This window comes from Hyla sarda, chromosome 5 (assembly GCF_029499605.1).
Source record: "Hyla sarda isolate aHylSar1 chromosome 5, aHylSar1.hap1, whole genome shotgun sequence".
NCBI classification, from domain to species: Eukaryota; Metazoa; Chordata; class Amphibia; order Anura; family Hylidae; genus Hyla; species Hyla sarda.
In genome coordinates, this window is record NC_079193.1 from 224,147,047 (window position 1) to 224,163,730 (window position 16,684).

General features: G+C 43.7%; 1 protein-coding gene across 1 annotated transcript in view; it reads left to right on the top strand.

The window, feature by feature from the left end:
* NOL7 (nucleolar protein 7) overlaps positions 1-16,684 on the top strand; it is a 31,825-nt gene extending 15,141 nt beyond the window's left edge. The window contains exons 7-8 of the mRNA XM_056521207.1: positions 5,323-5,400; positions 15,710-16,684. Of these exons, the coding sequence (XP_056377182.1) occupies positions 5,323-5,400; positions 15,710-15,774 (143 nt within the window). The 3' untranslated portion in view covers positions 15,775-16,684. The remainder of the gene's footprint in view (positions 1-5,322; positions 5,401-15,709) is intronic.

Here is a 16,684-nt window from a genome sequence, read left to right on the forward strand (position 1 = left end):
AAAAAAAAAAATGTAAAAGTAAAAGTAAAAAAAAAAAAATCCCCTCCCCCAATAAAGTAAAACGTCCGTTTTTTCCTATTTTACCCCCAAAAAGCGTAATTTTTTTTTTAGACATATTTGGTATCGCCGCGTGCGTAAATGTCCGAACTATTAAAATAAAATGTTAATGATCCCGTACGGTGAACGGCGTGAACGAAAAAAAAAAAGTCCAAAATTCCTACTTTTTTAATACATTTTATTAAAAAAAAATTATAAAAAATGTATTAAGTTTTTTATATGCAAATGTGGTATCAAAAAAAAGTACAGATCATGAGCCCCCATACCGCCGCTTATACGGAAAAATAAAAAAGTTAGAGGTCATCAAAATAAAGGGATTATAAACGTACTAATTTGGTTAAAAAGTTTGTGATTTTTTTTAAGCGCAACAATAATAGAAAAGTATGTAATAATGGGTATCATTTTAATCGTATTGACCTTCAGAATAAAGAACACACGTCATTTTTACCATAAATTGTACGGCGTGAAAACGAAACCTTCCAAAATTAGCAAAATTGCGTTTTTCGTTTTTAATTTCCCCACAAAAATAGTGCTTTTTGGTTGCGCCATACATTTTATGATATAATGAGTGATGTCATTACAAAGGGCAACTGGTCGCGCAAAAAAACAAGTCCTCATACTAGTCTGTGGATGAGAATATAAAAGAGTTATGATTTTTAGAAGGCTAGGAGGAAAAAATGAAAATGTAAAAATGTTATTGTCTGAGTCCTTAAGGCCAAAATGGGCTGAGTCCTTAAGGGGTTAAAGGGGTATTCCAGGCCAAAACTTTTTTTTTTTTTATACATCAACTGGCTCCAGAAAGTTAAACAGATTTGTAAATTACTTCTATTAAAAAATCTTAATCCTTCCAATAGTTATTAGCTTCTGAAGTTGAGTTGCTGTTTTCTGTCTAACTGCTTTCTGGTGACTCACGTCCTGGGAGCTGTCCAGCTCCTATGGGGATATTCTCCCATCATGCACAGCTCCCAGGACGTGACATCATCATTGAGCAGTTAGACAGAAAACTTCAAAAGCTAATAACTATTGGAAGGATTAAGATTTTTTAATAGAAGTAATTTACAAATCTGTTTAACTTTCCAGAGCCATTTGATGTATAAAAAAAAAGTTTTTGCCTGCAATACCCCTTTAAACTACCTGCATCAAAATTAGTTAGTTTAAAATTGGCATCTTCTGACCTCTATAACTTTTATTTTTCGGTGTACGGGGCGGTATGAGGGCTAATCTTTTGCGCCGTCATCTGTAGTTTTTATCGGTACCATTTTAGTTTTGATGGGACTTTTTGATCGCTTTTTATTATTTTTATGGTGTATGAAGGGACCAAAAATGCACAATTTTAGACTTTGATATTTTTTTTACGTGGACACCATCAACCGAGTGGTTTAGCTAACCTTACATGTGGCGGTACCACATATGATTATTTTTATTCTTTATTACATTATTTTATTTTAAAAAAATGGGACAAGGGGGGTGATTTAAACTTTTAATAGAGAAGGTTTTTTTTTTTTTTTTAAAAGAGAACATTTTAAGGTTGTTTTTTTTTTTTAACAAATTTTTTTTTTAAGCCCTTAAACATACAATCTTCTGATTGCTTACACTGATCAGTGCTATGCCATTGCAAAGCATTGATCAGTGTAACCGGCGATCTGCTGCTCTAGCCTCGTGCGCAGGTATGGAGCAGTAGATCGCCGATCGGACAACGGAGAGGCAGGTGAGGACCCTCCTGTTATCCGGTAAGCTGATCGGAACATTGCGATTTTGTCGCAATAGTCCCGATCAGCTCCGCTGAGCTGCCGGGATTCTTTTACTTTCGTTTTAGACGCCGCAATCAAGTTTGATCACAGCATCTAAAGGATTAATGCCGGGCATCAGCCCGATCGGCCATGCTTGGCAGTAGCCGGTGGTCCTGGCTGCCGTAGCAACCGGAACCCACCGGGTTTAACCAGTTTTCCGCCGGTGACAACTGTTTAAACCCGTTATACCATACCAGGGCGTACAGGTATGCCGTGAGTCCTTAAGGATCGGGGATGCAGGGTGTATGCATACGTCCTGTGTTCCCAAGAGGTTAAGGACACGCACCATAAATGCATGCACACAGCGCTGTACATTTACGGCGAGGCTATGAAGCTAGCCCAGGAGCCGCGCTTGCTTTATAGCAGGTGAGTTCGGGATACTATATTACCTACAAGCTTAGCGGCTAATCCAAAACTCAATTATATAGCTACAAAAATTAGCCCAGAAAGAATTATTTATGTAACCAACATCTCTTTATTAATCACAATCAATAACAATAGGTAGAAAAAACCCATAAAAAATACCCACCCTTAAAAATGCCCCCCCCCCACACACACACAAAGGCAGGATGTGGGGAACCCAATATATAGATTCAATGAAATGTGCAGAGTCCCTATCAGCATGCCATCATATAATAATTAGATCAAGTACTGTACCTGTCGGTAGCATGCTGAACAAGTCCCCACGCTCCTACCACCTGACACATGTTTCGGACAATCCCTTTCTCAAGAGGCTACTCGGGATACTCACTGATAATGAAGATATCAGTGGTTTCGGTTGGGCTCATTGGACCCCTGCAGAGCAGTCGTGGTGGTTCAATGAGTGCAAATGGCCGCCGGAGGTCTTATACCAGCCTCTGGCCTGCAGGATGGAAGATCTTCCTGTGCACCCAGCAGAGCTAGGCTGTGCAAGAAGATCACGAATAGTACCAATCAGTAATATGTGATGACATAACAGTACAGTACATTGCAATATAACGATTGCTTGTAAGTCTCCTATGGGGGCATACAAAGTGTAAAATAAAATAAAAATGCTTTAAATATGTAAACCCCCCCCCCCTTATGAAAATATAAATCATCCCCCTTTTCCCGTTTGGGAGAGAGAGAGAAAAAAAAGGTTTTAACACACTGTTGCTGGTATTTTGACCCATTCCTCCATGCAGATCTCCTCTAGAGCAGTGATGTTTTGGGGCTGTCGCTGAGCAACACAGACATTCAACTCCCTCCAAAGGTTTTCTATGGGGTTGAGATCTGGAGACTGGCTAGGCCACTCCAGGACCTTGAAATGCTTCTTACAAAGCCACTCCTTTGTTGCCCGGGCGGTGTGTTTGAGATTATTGTCATGCTGAAACCAGCCACGTTTCATCAACAATGCCCTTGCTGATGGAAGGAGGTTTTCACTCAAAATCTCACGATACATGGCCCCATTCATTTTTTCCTTTACACGGATCAGTCATCCTGGTCCCTTAGCAGAAAAAAGCCGCAAAGCATATTGTTTCCACCCCCATGCTTCACAGTAGGTATGGTGTCCTTTGGATGCAAATCAGCATTCCTTCTCCTCCAAACACAACGAGTTGAGTTTTTACCAAAAAGCTCTACTTTGGTTTCATCTGACCATATGATTCTCCCAATACTCTTCTAGATCAGCAAACTTCAGACGGGCCTGGACATGTACTGGCTTAAGCAGGGGGACACTTCTGGCACTGCATGATTTGAGTCCCTGGCAATGTAGTGTGTTACTGATGGTAGCCTTTGTTACATTGGTCCCAGCTCTCTGCAGGTCATACACTAGGTCCCCCCGTGTGGTTCTTGTGATCATTTTGACACCATGGGGTGAGATCTTGCGTGGAGCCCCAGATCAAGGAAGATTATTAGTGGTCTTGTATGTCTTCCATTTTCTAATAAATGCTCCCACAGTTGATTTCTTCACACCAAGCTGCTTGCCTATTGCAGATTCAGTCTTCCCAGTCTAGTGCAGGTCTACAATTTTGTTTCTGGTGTCCTTTGACAGCTCTTTGGTCTTGGCCATAGTGGAACGTGGATTGTGACTGTTTGAGGTTGTGGACAGGTGTCTTTTATACTGATAACAAGTTCAACCAGGTGCCATTAATACAGTTAACAAGTGGAGGACAGAGGAGACTCTTAATCCCTTAAGGACTCAGCCCATTTTCACCTTAAGGACGCAGCCAATTTTATTTTTGCGTTTTTGTTTTTTCCTCCTGGCTTTCTAAAATTCATAACTCTTTATTTCCATTCCCAGACCCATATGAGGGCTTGTTTTATGCGTGACCAGATGTACTTTGTAATGACATCACTCATTTTACCCTTAAATTTATGGTAAACCCAAAAAATGATTTTTTGTGTAGGGAAATTTAAACGAAAATCATAATGTAGCAAATTTGGGGGGCTTTGTTTTCGCGCTGTATACTTTACGGTAAAAAATACATGTTTTCTTCTCTCTGTGTTTTTTTATTTTATTAATTTTTTTACGTTTACGCTGTTCACCGTAGGGGATTATTAACATTATATTTTTATAGTTCGGACATTTACACACGCAACGATACCAAATATGTTTATTTCTAATTATTTTTATGCTTTTTATGTATTAATATGGGGAAAAGGGTGATTAAAAACTTTATTCCCCTTTTTTTTTTTTTTTTTTTTTTACTTTTTTTTTACATTTATTTTACACTTTTTTAGTCCCCATAGGGGACTATTTCTAGCAATCAGCACTGATCGGTATTATCAGTGATCTTCTTCACTGATCTGCCTTCCAGCAGACCAGAACAGAAGACCCCGGGGGACAGACGGAGCCAAGTGAGGGGACCTCCGTCGGCCATCTTGGCTGATCTGATCCCCGCGGCAGTGCCGCGGGTGATCAGATCAGCCATTATAAGTGGTGCACTGCTGCAGATGCCATGATCTGTATTGATCACGGCACCTGAGGGGTCAATGGCAGACATCGCTGATGTCCGCCATTACCGTGAATGAAGCGAGCACATCTCCTGCGCTTGTATCGCAGGGGAGCCGTACATTTACGACGCGTGTCCTTAAGGGATTAAAGAAGAAGTTACAGATCTGTGAGAGCCAGAAATCTTGCTTGTTTGTAGTTGACTAAATACTTATTTTCCACCATAATTTGCAAATAAATTCTTTAAAAATCAGACGATGTGATTTTATGGATTTTTTTTCTCATTAGGTCTCTCATAGTTGAGGTATACCTATGATGAAAATTACAGGCCTCTTACTTTTCAGTGGGAAAACTTGCACAATTGGTGGCTGACTAAATACTTAAATACTTTTTTGCCCCACTGTGTGTGTGTGTGTGTGTGTGTGTGTGTATATATATATATATATATATATATATATATATATATATATATATATATATATATATATATATATATATATATATATATATATATAATTATTCTTATTTATCCTTATTATAATTTTTAAATTTTTTTTTTTACAGCATCAGAATTTCTGTCACTGTCAAGGAAAACGAGTTTTATTAAAAAGCCAGCTGTTCAGTTTGTGGACCATGCCTGGGGTGCGTATTAAATGTCTGTTTGCTATATACACAGAAGGTTATAATGTAATGTATATGTACTTTGTGGTTCTCCTGCTATCAAAGCATTATTCCCCGTTATTTGTTACTTTTTGTTCTGTATAGTAATGTTCTGTTTCCACAACATATACAGAAGTGTGGTTAAGTGTTGTGGCTGTAGCAGTGCTTATCACTATTGATACCACTGAGCACATCACATCATGACAGCCGTGTATTATGGGAATTAGTCCAGTCCTTCTCTCCCATGATATGATGCTTCTTGTCTGAGGGGATGGATCGCAGATTTGCTGGTCAGTAGTATTTGGAAGAAGTGCAGTCCTCAGGTGTTTACCTGGGGATTTCTGTGGTGTGAGCATACAGGGGTGGGGGCGAGAGATGGATAGGAAGAATTGGGGAGGAGGGTGTAAAAGAAATGAGAGGGAAAGGCACATTGTTGTGGGGAGGAGGGAGAAAAGTGATCAGACTCAAGTAAAGTGAAATGAAATTATTTATTTAAATGAACGTTTGTGGTAAAAAATGTGGGGAGGTTCGCTGGGCCCTAGCGACCACCAACCTAGTCACCTGTTACAATAAAAAACAAAATTGCTCAATAAAAGACATACAACAGTCTCCCCCTATATTGCCAGAAGTATGGGTGTCAGGTTGCCACCAATAAACAATACAGTCAATGTTAAACCATCCAGGACCAAGGGCATACCTGTACACCCTGGTCCCGTTAATTGGGTTTAAACCATTCTCACCAGCGGAGAATGGGTTAAATGCTGTGGGTCCCGGTTGCTACGTGCTAACGCCGGGCACTTTTGATCGGGCCGATGCTCGGCATTGACCCTTTAGATGCCGTGATCAAAGTTGATTGCTGCGTCTAAAAAGAAAGTGAGTGTCTCGGCACCTCAGCGGAGCTGATCGGGACTATTGCGACATTATCAAGATGTCCCGGTCAGCTTATCAGACGACGAGAGGGTCCTCCCCTGCCTCTCAGTCGTCCGCACGGCGATCTGCTGCTCCTAGCCTGCAGGCTAGTGCAGCAGATCACCGGTTACACTGATCAATGCTATAGCACTGAACAGTGTATGCAACCATAAGATTGCATTTTCTAGCCCCCTGTGGGGTCTAAAAAAAAAAAAAAAAAAAAAAAAGGAAATAAGTGAATTAACCCCTTCCATAATAAAAGTTCAAAACACCCCACTTTCCCTATTTTTTTAAATTTAAATAATGTAATAAAAAATTAATCATATGTGGTACCACTGCGTGTGTAAATGTCCGAACTATTAAAATATAAGGTTAGCTAAACCGCACGGTCGATTGCGTACACGTGAAGTCCAAAGTTGCGCATTTTTGTGCACTTCATATACCATAAAAATAAGCCATAAAAAAGTCCCATCAAAATAAAAATGGTACCGATAAAAAAAATGAGCCCTCATATAGCCCTGAATGCGGAAAAATTTAAAATGTCGGTCAGAAGATGACAATTTGAAACATACAAATTTTGGTGCATGTAGTTAGGATTTTTTTAAAGTAGTAAAATAAAACCTATATAAATTGGTTATCACTGTGATTGTATGGACCTACAGATTAAAGATCAGATGTCATTTTTACTGGAAATTGCACTGTGTAGAAACGGAAGCCCCCAAAATCACAAATTGGATATTTTATTTTTTTCAATTTCACCTCACAAAATTTTTTTGGGGGGTTTTGTTATGAAATGATTGATGTCATTACAAAGTACAATTAGTGGAGCAAAAAACAAGCCCTCATATGGGTCTGTAGGTGCAAAATTGAAAGTGTATGGTTTTAATAAGGTGAGGTAGAAAAATAAAATTGCAAAAATTAAAAATAGGCTGGTCCTTAAGGTGAAAATGTGCTTAGTCCTTAAGGGGTTAAGCAGGCACAGATTCCTCCTGAGTGCTATGCGCTCCCTGAAAAAAAGACCATATCCCTCCTGTATAGAGGTAGGTTCTCTTGAGAGCTGTGCGCTCCCTGTAAATAAAGTGCAGTTCCTGCTATGCAGATGATACGTTCTCCTGAACGCTGTGCGCTCCCTGTAAATAAAGTGCAGTTCCTGCTATGCAGATGATACCTTCTCCTGAGCGCTGTGCGCTCCCTGTAAATAAAGTGCAGTTCCTGCTATGCAGATGATACGTTCTCCTGAACGCTGTGCGCTCCCTGTAAATAAAGTGCAGTTCCTGCTATGCAGATGATACATTCTCCTGAGCGCTCCCTGTAAATAAAGTGCAGTTCCTGGTATGCAGATGATACATTCTCCTGAACGCTCCCTGTAAATAAAGTGCAGTTCCTGCTATGCAGATGATACATTCTCCTGAGCGCTCCCTGTAAATAAAGTGCAGTTCCTGCTATGCAGATGATGCGTTCTCCTAAACGCTGAGCGCTCCCTGTAAATAAAGTGCAGTTCCTGCTATGCAGATGATACGTTCTCCTAAACGCTGTGCACTCCCTGTAAATAAAGTGCAGTTCCTGCTATGCAGATGATACGTTCTCCTGAACGCTGTGCGCTCCCTGTAAATAAAGTGCAGTTCCTGCTATGCAGATGATACGTTCTCCTGAGCGCTGTGTGCTCCCTGTAAATAAAGTGCAGTTCCTGCTATGCAGATGATACGTTCTCCTGAGCGCTGTGCGCTCCCTGTAAATAAAGTGCAGTTCCTGCTATGCAGATGATACGTTCTCCTGAACGCTGTGCGCTCCCTGTAAATAAAGTGCAGTTCCTGGTATGCAGATGATACATTCTCCTGAACGCTGTGCGCTCCCTGTAAATAAAGTGCAGTTCCTGCTATGCAGATGATACGTTCTCCTGAACGCTGTGCGCTCCCTGTAAATAAAGTGCAGTTCCTGCTATGCAGATGATACGTTCTCCTGAACGCTGTGCGCTCCCTGTAAATAAAGTGCAGTTCCTGCTATGCAGATGATACGTTCTCCTGAACGCTGTGCGCTCCCTGTAAATAAAGTGCAGTTCCTGCTATGCAGATGATGCGTTCTCCTAAACGCTGAGCGCTCCCTGTAAATAAAGTGCAGTTCCTGCTATGCAGATGATACGTTCTCCTAAACGCTGTGCACTCCCTGTAAATAAAGTGCAGTTCCTGCTATGCAGATGATACGTTCCTCTGAACGCTGTGCGCTCCCTGTAAATAAAGTGCAGTTCCTGCTATGCAGATGATGCGTTCTCCTAAACGCTGAGCGCTCCCTGTAAATAAAGTGCAGTTCCTGCTATGCAGATGATACGTTCTCCTAAACGCTGTGCACTCCCTGTAAATAAAGTGCAGTTCCTGCTATGCAGATGATACGTTCCTCTGAACGCTGTGCGCTCCCTGTAAATAAAGTGCAGTTCCTGCTATGCAGATGATACGTTCTCCTGAGCACTCCCTGTAAATAAAGTGCAGTTCCTGCTATGCAGATGATACGTTCTCCTGAGCGCTCCCTGTAAATAAAGTGCAGTTCCTGCTATGCAGATGATACGTTCTCCTGAGCGCTCCCTGTAAATAAAGTGCAGTTCCTGCTATGCAGATGATACATTCTCCTGAGCGCTGTGTGCTCCCTGTAAATAAAGTGCAGTTCCTGCTATGCAGATGATACGTTCTCCTGAGCGCTGTGCGCTCCCTGTAAATAAAGTGCAGTTCCTGCTATGCAGATGATACGTTCTCCTAAACGCTGTGCGCTCCCTGTAAATAAAGTGCAGTTTCTGCTATGCAGATGATACGCTCTCCTGTGCGCTCCCTGTAAATAAAGTGCAGTTCCTGCTATGCAGATGATACGCTCTCCTGTGCGCTCCCTGTAAATAAAGTGCAGTTCCTGCTATGCAGATGATACGTTCTCCTGAACGCTGTGCGCTCCCTGTAAATAAAGTGCAGTTCCTGCTATGCAGATGATACGTTCTCCTGAACGCTGTGCGCTCCCTGTAAATAAAGTGCAGTTCCTGCTATGCAGATGATACGTTCTCCTGAGCGCTGTGCGCTCCCTGTAAATAAAGTGCAGTTCCTGCTATGCAGATGATACGTTCTCCTGAGCGCTGTGCGCTCCCTGTAAATAAAGTGCAGTTCCTGCTATGCAGATGATACGTTCTCCTGAGCGCTGTGCACTCCCTGTAAATAAAGTGCAGTTCCTGCTATGCAGATGATACGTTCTCCTGAGCGCTGTGCGCTCCCTGTAAATAAAGTGCAGTTCCTGCTATGCAGATGATACGTTCTCCTGAGCGCTCCCTGTCAATAAAATGCAGTTCCTGCTATGCAGATGATACCTTCTCCTGAGCGCTGTGCGCTCCCTGTAAATAAAGTGCAGTTCCTGCTATGCAGATGATACGTTCTCCTGAACGCTGTGCGCTCCCTGTAAATAAAGTGCAGTTCCTGCTATGCAGATGATACGTTCTCCTGAGCGCTGTGTGCTCCCTGTAAATAAAGTGCAGTTCCTGCTATGCAGATGATACGTTCTCCTGAGCGCTGTGTGCTCCCTGTAAATAAAGTGCAGTTCCTGCTATGCAGATGATACATTCTCCTGAGCGCTCCCTGTAAATAAAGTGCAGTTCCTGCTATGCAGATGATACGTTCTCCTGAGCGCTCCCTGTAAATAAAGTGCAGTTCCTGCTATGCAGATGATACGTTCTCCTGAGCGCTCCCTGTAAATAAAGTGCAGTTCCTGCTATGCAGATACGTTCTCCTGAGCGCTCCCTGTAAATAAAGTGCAGTTCCTGCTATGCAGATGATACATTCTCCTGAGCGCTGTGTGCTCCCTGTAAATAAAGTGCAGTTCCTGCTATGCAGATGATACGTTCTCCTGAGCGCTGTGCGCTCCCTGTAAATAAAGTGCAGTTCCTGCTATGCAGATGATACGTTCTCCTAAACGCTCTGCTCTCCCTGTAAATAAAGTGCAGTTTCTGCTATGCAGATGATACGCTCTCCTGTGCGCTCCCTGTAAATAAAGTGCAGTTCCTGCTATGCAGATGATACGCTCTCCTGTGCGCTCCCTGTAAATAAAGTGCAGTTCCTGCTATGCAGATGATACGTTCTCCTGAACGCTGTGCGCTCCATGTAAATAAAGTGCAGTTCCTGCTATGCAGATGATACGTTCTCCTGAACGCTGTGCGCTCCCTGTAAATAAAGTGCAGTTCCTGCTATGCAGATGATACGTTCTCCTGAGCGCTGTGCGCTCCCTGTAAATAAAGTGCAGTTCCTGCTATGCAGATGATACGTTCTCCTGAGCGCTGTGCGCTCCCTGTAAATAAAGTGCAGTTCCTGCTATGCAGATGATACGTTCTCCTGAGCGCTGTGCACTCCCTGTAAATAAAGTGCAGTTCCTGCTATGCAGATGATACGTTCTCCTGAACGCTGTGCGCTCCCTGTAAATAAAGTGCAGTTCCTGCTATGCAGATGATACGTTCTCCTGAGCGCTGTGCGCTCCCTGTAAATAAAGTGCAGTTCCTGCTATGCAGATGATACGTTCTCCTGAGCGCTCCCTGTCAATAAAATGCAGTTCCTGCTATGCAGATGATACCTTCTCCTGAGCGCTGTGCGCTCCCTGTAAATAAAGTGCAGTTCCTGCTATGCAGATGATACGTTCTCCTGAACGCTGTGCGCTCCCTGTAAATAAAGTGCAGTTCCTGCTATGCAGATGATACGTTCTCCTGAGCGCTGTGTGCTCCCTGTAAATAAAGTGCAGTTCCTGCTATGCAGATGATACGTTCTCCTGAGCGCTGTGTGCTCCCTGTAAATAAAGTGCAGTTCCTGCTATGCAGATGATACATTCTCCTGAGCGCTCCCTGTAAATAAAGTGCAGTTCCTGCTATGCAGATGATACGTTCTCCTGAGCGCTCCCTGTAAATAAAGTGCAGTTCCTGCTATGCAGATGATACGTTCTCCTGAGCGCTCCCTGTAAATAAAGTGCAGTTCCTGCTATGCAGATACGTTCTCCTGAGCGCTCCCTGTAAATAAAGTGCAGTTCCTGCTATGCAGATGATACATTCTCCTGAGCGCTGTGCGCTCCCTGTAAATAAAGTGCATTTCCTGCTATGCAGATGATACGTTCTCCTGAGCGCTGTGCGCTCCCTGTAAATAAAGTGCAGTTCCTGCTATGCAGATGATACGTTCTCCTGAGCGCTGTGCGCTCCCTGTAAATAAAGTGCAGTTCCTGCTATGCAGATGATACGTTCTCCTGAGCGCTCCCTGTAAATAAAGTGCAGTTCCTGCTATGCAGATACGTTCTCCTGAGCGCTCCCTGTAAATAAAGTGCAGTTCCTGCTATGCAGATGATACATTCTCCTGAGCGCTGTGTGCTCCCTGTAAATAAAGTGCATTTCCTGCTATGCAGATGATACGTTCTCCTGAGCGCTGTGCGCTCCCTGTAAATAAAGTGCAGTTCCTGCTATGCAGATGATACGTTCTCCTGAGCGCTGTGCGCTCCCTGTAAATAAAGTGCAGTTCCTGCTATGCAGATGATACATTCTCCTGAGCGCTCCCTGTAAATAAAGTGCAGTTCCTGCTATGCAGATGATACATTCTCCTGAGCGCTGTGCGCTCCCTGTAAATAAAGTGCATTTCCTGCTATGCAGATGATACGTTCTCCTGAACGCTGTGCGCTCCCTGTAAATAAAGTGCATTTCCTGCTATGCAGATGATACGTTCTCCTGAGCGCTGTGTGCTCCCTGTAAATAAAGTGCAGTTCCTGCTATGCAGATGATACGTTCTCCTGAGCGCTGTGTGCTCCCTGTAAATAAAGTGCAGTTCCTGCTATGCAGATGATACATTCTCCTGAGCGCTCCCTGTAAATAAAGTGCAGTTCCTGCTATGCAGATGATACATTCTCCTGAGCGCTCCCTGTAAATAGTGCAGTTCCTGCTATGCAGATGATACATTCTCCTGAGCGCTCCCTGTAAATAAAGTGCAGTTCCTGCTATGCAGATGATACATTCTCCTGAGCGCTGTGCGCTCCCTGTAAATAAAGTGCAGTTCCTGCTATGCAGATGATACATTCTCCTGAGCGCTGTGCGCTCCCTGTAAATAAAGTGCAGTTCCTGCTATGCAGATGATACGTTTTCCTGAGCGCTCCCTGTAAATAAAGTGCAGTTCCTGCTATGCAGATGATACATTCTCCTGAGCGCTGTGCGCTCCCTGTAAATAAAGTGCAGTTCCTGCTATGCAGATGATACGTTCTCCTGAGCGCTGTGCGCTCCCTGTAAATAAAGTGCAGTTCCTGCTATGCAGATGATACGTTCTCCTGAGCGCTGTGCGCTCCCTGTAAATAAAGTGCAGTTCCTGCTATGCAGATGATACATTCTCCTGTGCGCTCCCTGTAAATAAAGTGCATTTCCTGCTATGCAGATGATACGTTCTCCTGAACGCTGTGTGCTCCCTGTAAATAAAGTGCATTTCCTGCTATGCAGATGATACGTTCTCCTGAGCGCTGTGTGCTCCCTGTAAATAAAGTGCAGTTCCTGCTATGCAGATGATACATTATCCTGAGCGCTCCCTGTAAATAAAGTGCAGTTCCTGCTATGCAGATGATACATTCTCCTGAGCGCTCCCTGTAAATAAAGTGCAGTTCCTGCTATGCAGATGATACGTTCTCCTGAACGCTCCCTGTAAATAAAGTGCAGTTCCTGCTATGCAGATGATACATTCTCCTGAGCGCTCCCTGTAAATAAAGTGCAGTTCCTGCTATGCAGATGATACATTCTCCTGAGCGCTATGTGCTCCCTTAATGGTGATATTCAATTCCTGTTATGCAGAAGGTAAATGCTCCTGAGCGCTATGTGCTCCCTGCAAACATGAAATAAAGTCTAATTCCTTATTTGTGGCAGGAGGCACGTACGTGCTTGGTAAAGGCAGCAGATTAAAAGTCTTATGTAATGTACAGCATCAAGTGACACTAAGAACGGTCTTATGAGGTAACGTATACTGGGGGACTATGTCCCGCTTACCCCTCCGCCGGTCTTCTTTGAAAACTGCAAGACGTGGGCTGCAGAAGGCTCCCCACGGCGAGTTCTCATGCTGATGTAAGATTCCTCTGTTGGCACCGTCCTTCTCGCGCTTCAGAAGGCGTGTTGGTGTGCGGATGTTATGTCTGAAGTTCGCGTCGTGCTGTATTAGTGCAGATCGTGCCTTGGCGAAGTTCTAGATGATGGAGGTTGCAGTCTATTTAGGGCTAGACGTGTTTCAGGTGGTCTCCTCCTTTCCTCAGTAGCTATACAGCGTGACCCGTACTTCAGGCGAGCTCTGAGTGCGCCTTCTGAAGCACAAGGAGGACAGTGCCAACAGAGGAATCTTACATCAGCCCGAGAACTCTCTGTGGGGAGCTGTCTGCAGCGGTTCCCCGCGGCTTGCAGTTCTCAATGAAGACTGGCGGAGGGATGAGTGGGACATAGTCCCCCAGTATACATTACCTTAGTGTCACATGGGGAGACTTATCCAAACCTTTGCAGAGGAAAAGTTGATCAGTTGCCCATAGCAACCAATCAGATCGCTTCTTTAATTTTTAAAAAGGCCTCTTCAAAATGAAAGAAGCGATCTGATTGGTTGCTATGGACAACTGATCAACTTTTCCTTTGCACAGGTTTTGATAAATCTTCCCCATAGACACTTTATGCTGTACATTACTTAAGACTTTTACTCTGCTGCCTTTACCAAGCATGTACGTGCCTCCTGCAGGAATTAGACTTTATTTCATGTTTGCAGGGAGCACATAGCGCTCAGGAGCATTTACCTTCTGCAGAACAGGAATTGAATATCACCATTAAGGAGCACACAGCGCTCAGGAGAACGTATCATCTGCATAGCAGGAACTGCACTTTATTTACAGGGAGCGCACAGCGCTCAGGAGAACGTATCATCTGCATAGCAGGAACTGCACTTTATTTACAGGGAGTGCACAGTGCTCAAGAGAACCTACCTCTATACAGGAGGGATATGGTCTTTTTGTTTTCAGGGAGTGCTCAGGAGAACCTACCTCTATACAGGAGGGATATGGTCTTTTTGTTTTCAGGGAGTGCACAGTGCTCAGGAGAACCTACCTCTATACAGAAGGGATATGGTCTTTTTGTTTTCAGGGAGTGCACAGTGCTCAGGAGAACCTACCTCTATACAGGAGGGATATGGTCTTTTTGTTTTCAGGGAGTGCACAGTGCTCAAGAGAACCTACCTCTATACAGGAGGGATATGGTCTTTTTGTTTTCAGGGAGTGCACAGTGCTCAGGAGAACCTACCTCTATACAGAAGGGATATGGTCTTTTTGTTTTCAGGGAGTGCACAGTGCTCAGGAGAACCTATCTCTATACAGGAGGGATATGGTCTTTTTGTTTTCAGGGAGTGCACAGCGCTCAGGAGAACCTACCTCTATACAGAAGGGATATGGTCTTTTTGTTTTCAGGGAGTGCACAGTGCTCAGGAGAACCTACCTCTATACAGGAGGGATATGGTCTTTTTGTTTTCAGGGAGTGCACAGTGCTCAGGAGAACCTACCTCTATACAGGAGGGATATGGTCTTTTTGTTTTCAGGGAGTGCACAGTGCTCAGGAGAACCTACCTCTATACAGGAGGGATATGATCTTTTTGTTTTCAGGGAGTGCACAGTGCTCAGGAGAACCTACCTCTATACAGGAGGGATATGGTCTTTTTGTTTTCAGGGAGTGCACAGCGCTCAGGAGAACCTACCTCTATACAGGAGGGATATGGTCTTTTTGTTTTCAGGGAGTGCACAGTGCTCAGGAGAACCTACCTCTATACAGGAGGGATATGATCTTTTTGTTTTCAGGGAGTGCACAGTGCTCAGGAGGAGTCTGTGCTGGGTTTGCGCTGACTACTGGTCCTGGCTCTGCCTGTACTACTCTGTTAGAAGTGTGCTGATGTAAACTACTGTAATAAAGGACCCTGTCAGTGTTTAATGCTGCCTATTGTTCAGGCAAGCATGAAAGTAATGCCAGGTACCATTTAAAATAATTATTTTAGGTCCCAGGGCCTCAGACGCTTGCCCTCAGGACTTTCGGTATGAGTGTTGAAAATTGCTCCAATGCTGTTCTCCACAGCTGTATGCAATGCTACATAAGGCAGAAAAGAAATAAACATCCCCTCACCCAGTCACAGGAGGACAGGTGCGGCACTGATTTTGAAAAAAAAAAAGTTTCTCTATTTCTGGATAACCGCTTTAAACTCTGCTCTTAGATATACCCCAGTTAAGACTATATAAATTCTGCCTTCTGATATGAGAGCATTGGGGAGGACATGAATATTTGTGGTTCTTGTAGATGGGTTTAGCCATTGATCTACAATGATGATTCTTTTTTATTTTTTTTCTGCAGATGAAGAAATGAAAGCAAAAGCAGAGAAGTTTAATCTTCAATGGGCGCACAGAAAGAAACTTTGATCATTTTTGAAATTTTTAGAATTTTCAACTTTAAAACCTGAATTTAGTCTAATGTGATATGTAACCCAGTAACTGTTCCAGAGATCTATTGTGCACACTTATCTATATTAGACGTCTCCATGTGCCTCTCATACATCTGGAAGGTGTGTGCTACCTGTAGTACATGGACGGTTTTATCTGAAATCATTGTGCAGATGTGACCATGAACTTGTAACAGTCTTCGCCTGCTTTTATATAAAAGGATGAAATGTAAGCTGCTTACTTTTGTATATGCTAGTATGTTTACAGAAGAGTACACAGTAGGGCTGGGCGGTATGACCAAATGTGTGTATCACGGTATTTTTTAAACTTTTGGCGGTTCCACAGTATAGAACTGTATTTCCTAGCCCCCCCATATTATCAGCCCACATCCCCATCGGGGTAAATACTCACATATCACCCGCATGCGCTGCCCTCCTCGTCCTGATTGTTGTGGCCGCCGGCGCTGACACTCTATACTGTGCGGTATCCCTATGCCCGGGCTGCAAAAGGTAAACAAAATAAACTTTAACGCACCTACATCGGCCTTACGCTGGGGACGGGAACGTCGGAGAGCTGTAAGCCTATCACCGGCTGCAGCAATGTTCCGCCTCGGCCAGTGATAAGCTGAACTCACGGTCATGTAAGAAGCCGGCTCAGCCTTTCACCGGCCGAGGGGGAACATCGCTGCGGCCGGTGATAGGCTGACGGCTGTCCGACGTTCCCGTCCCCAGGAAGCAAGTGAGGTCGGTATCGAACCAACGGGAGGTGAGTTAAAGTTTATTTTGTTTTTTGCAGCCCGGGCATAGCGTACAGTATAGAGCAGTGGTCTCCAACCTGCGGACCTCCAGATGTTGCAAAACTACAACTCCCAGCATGCCCGGACAGCCAG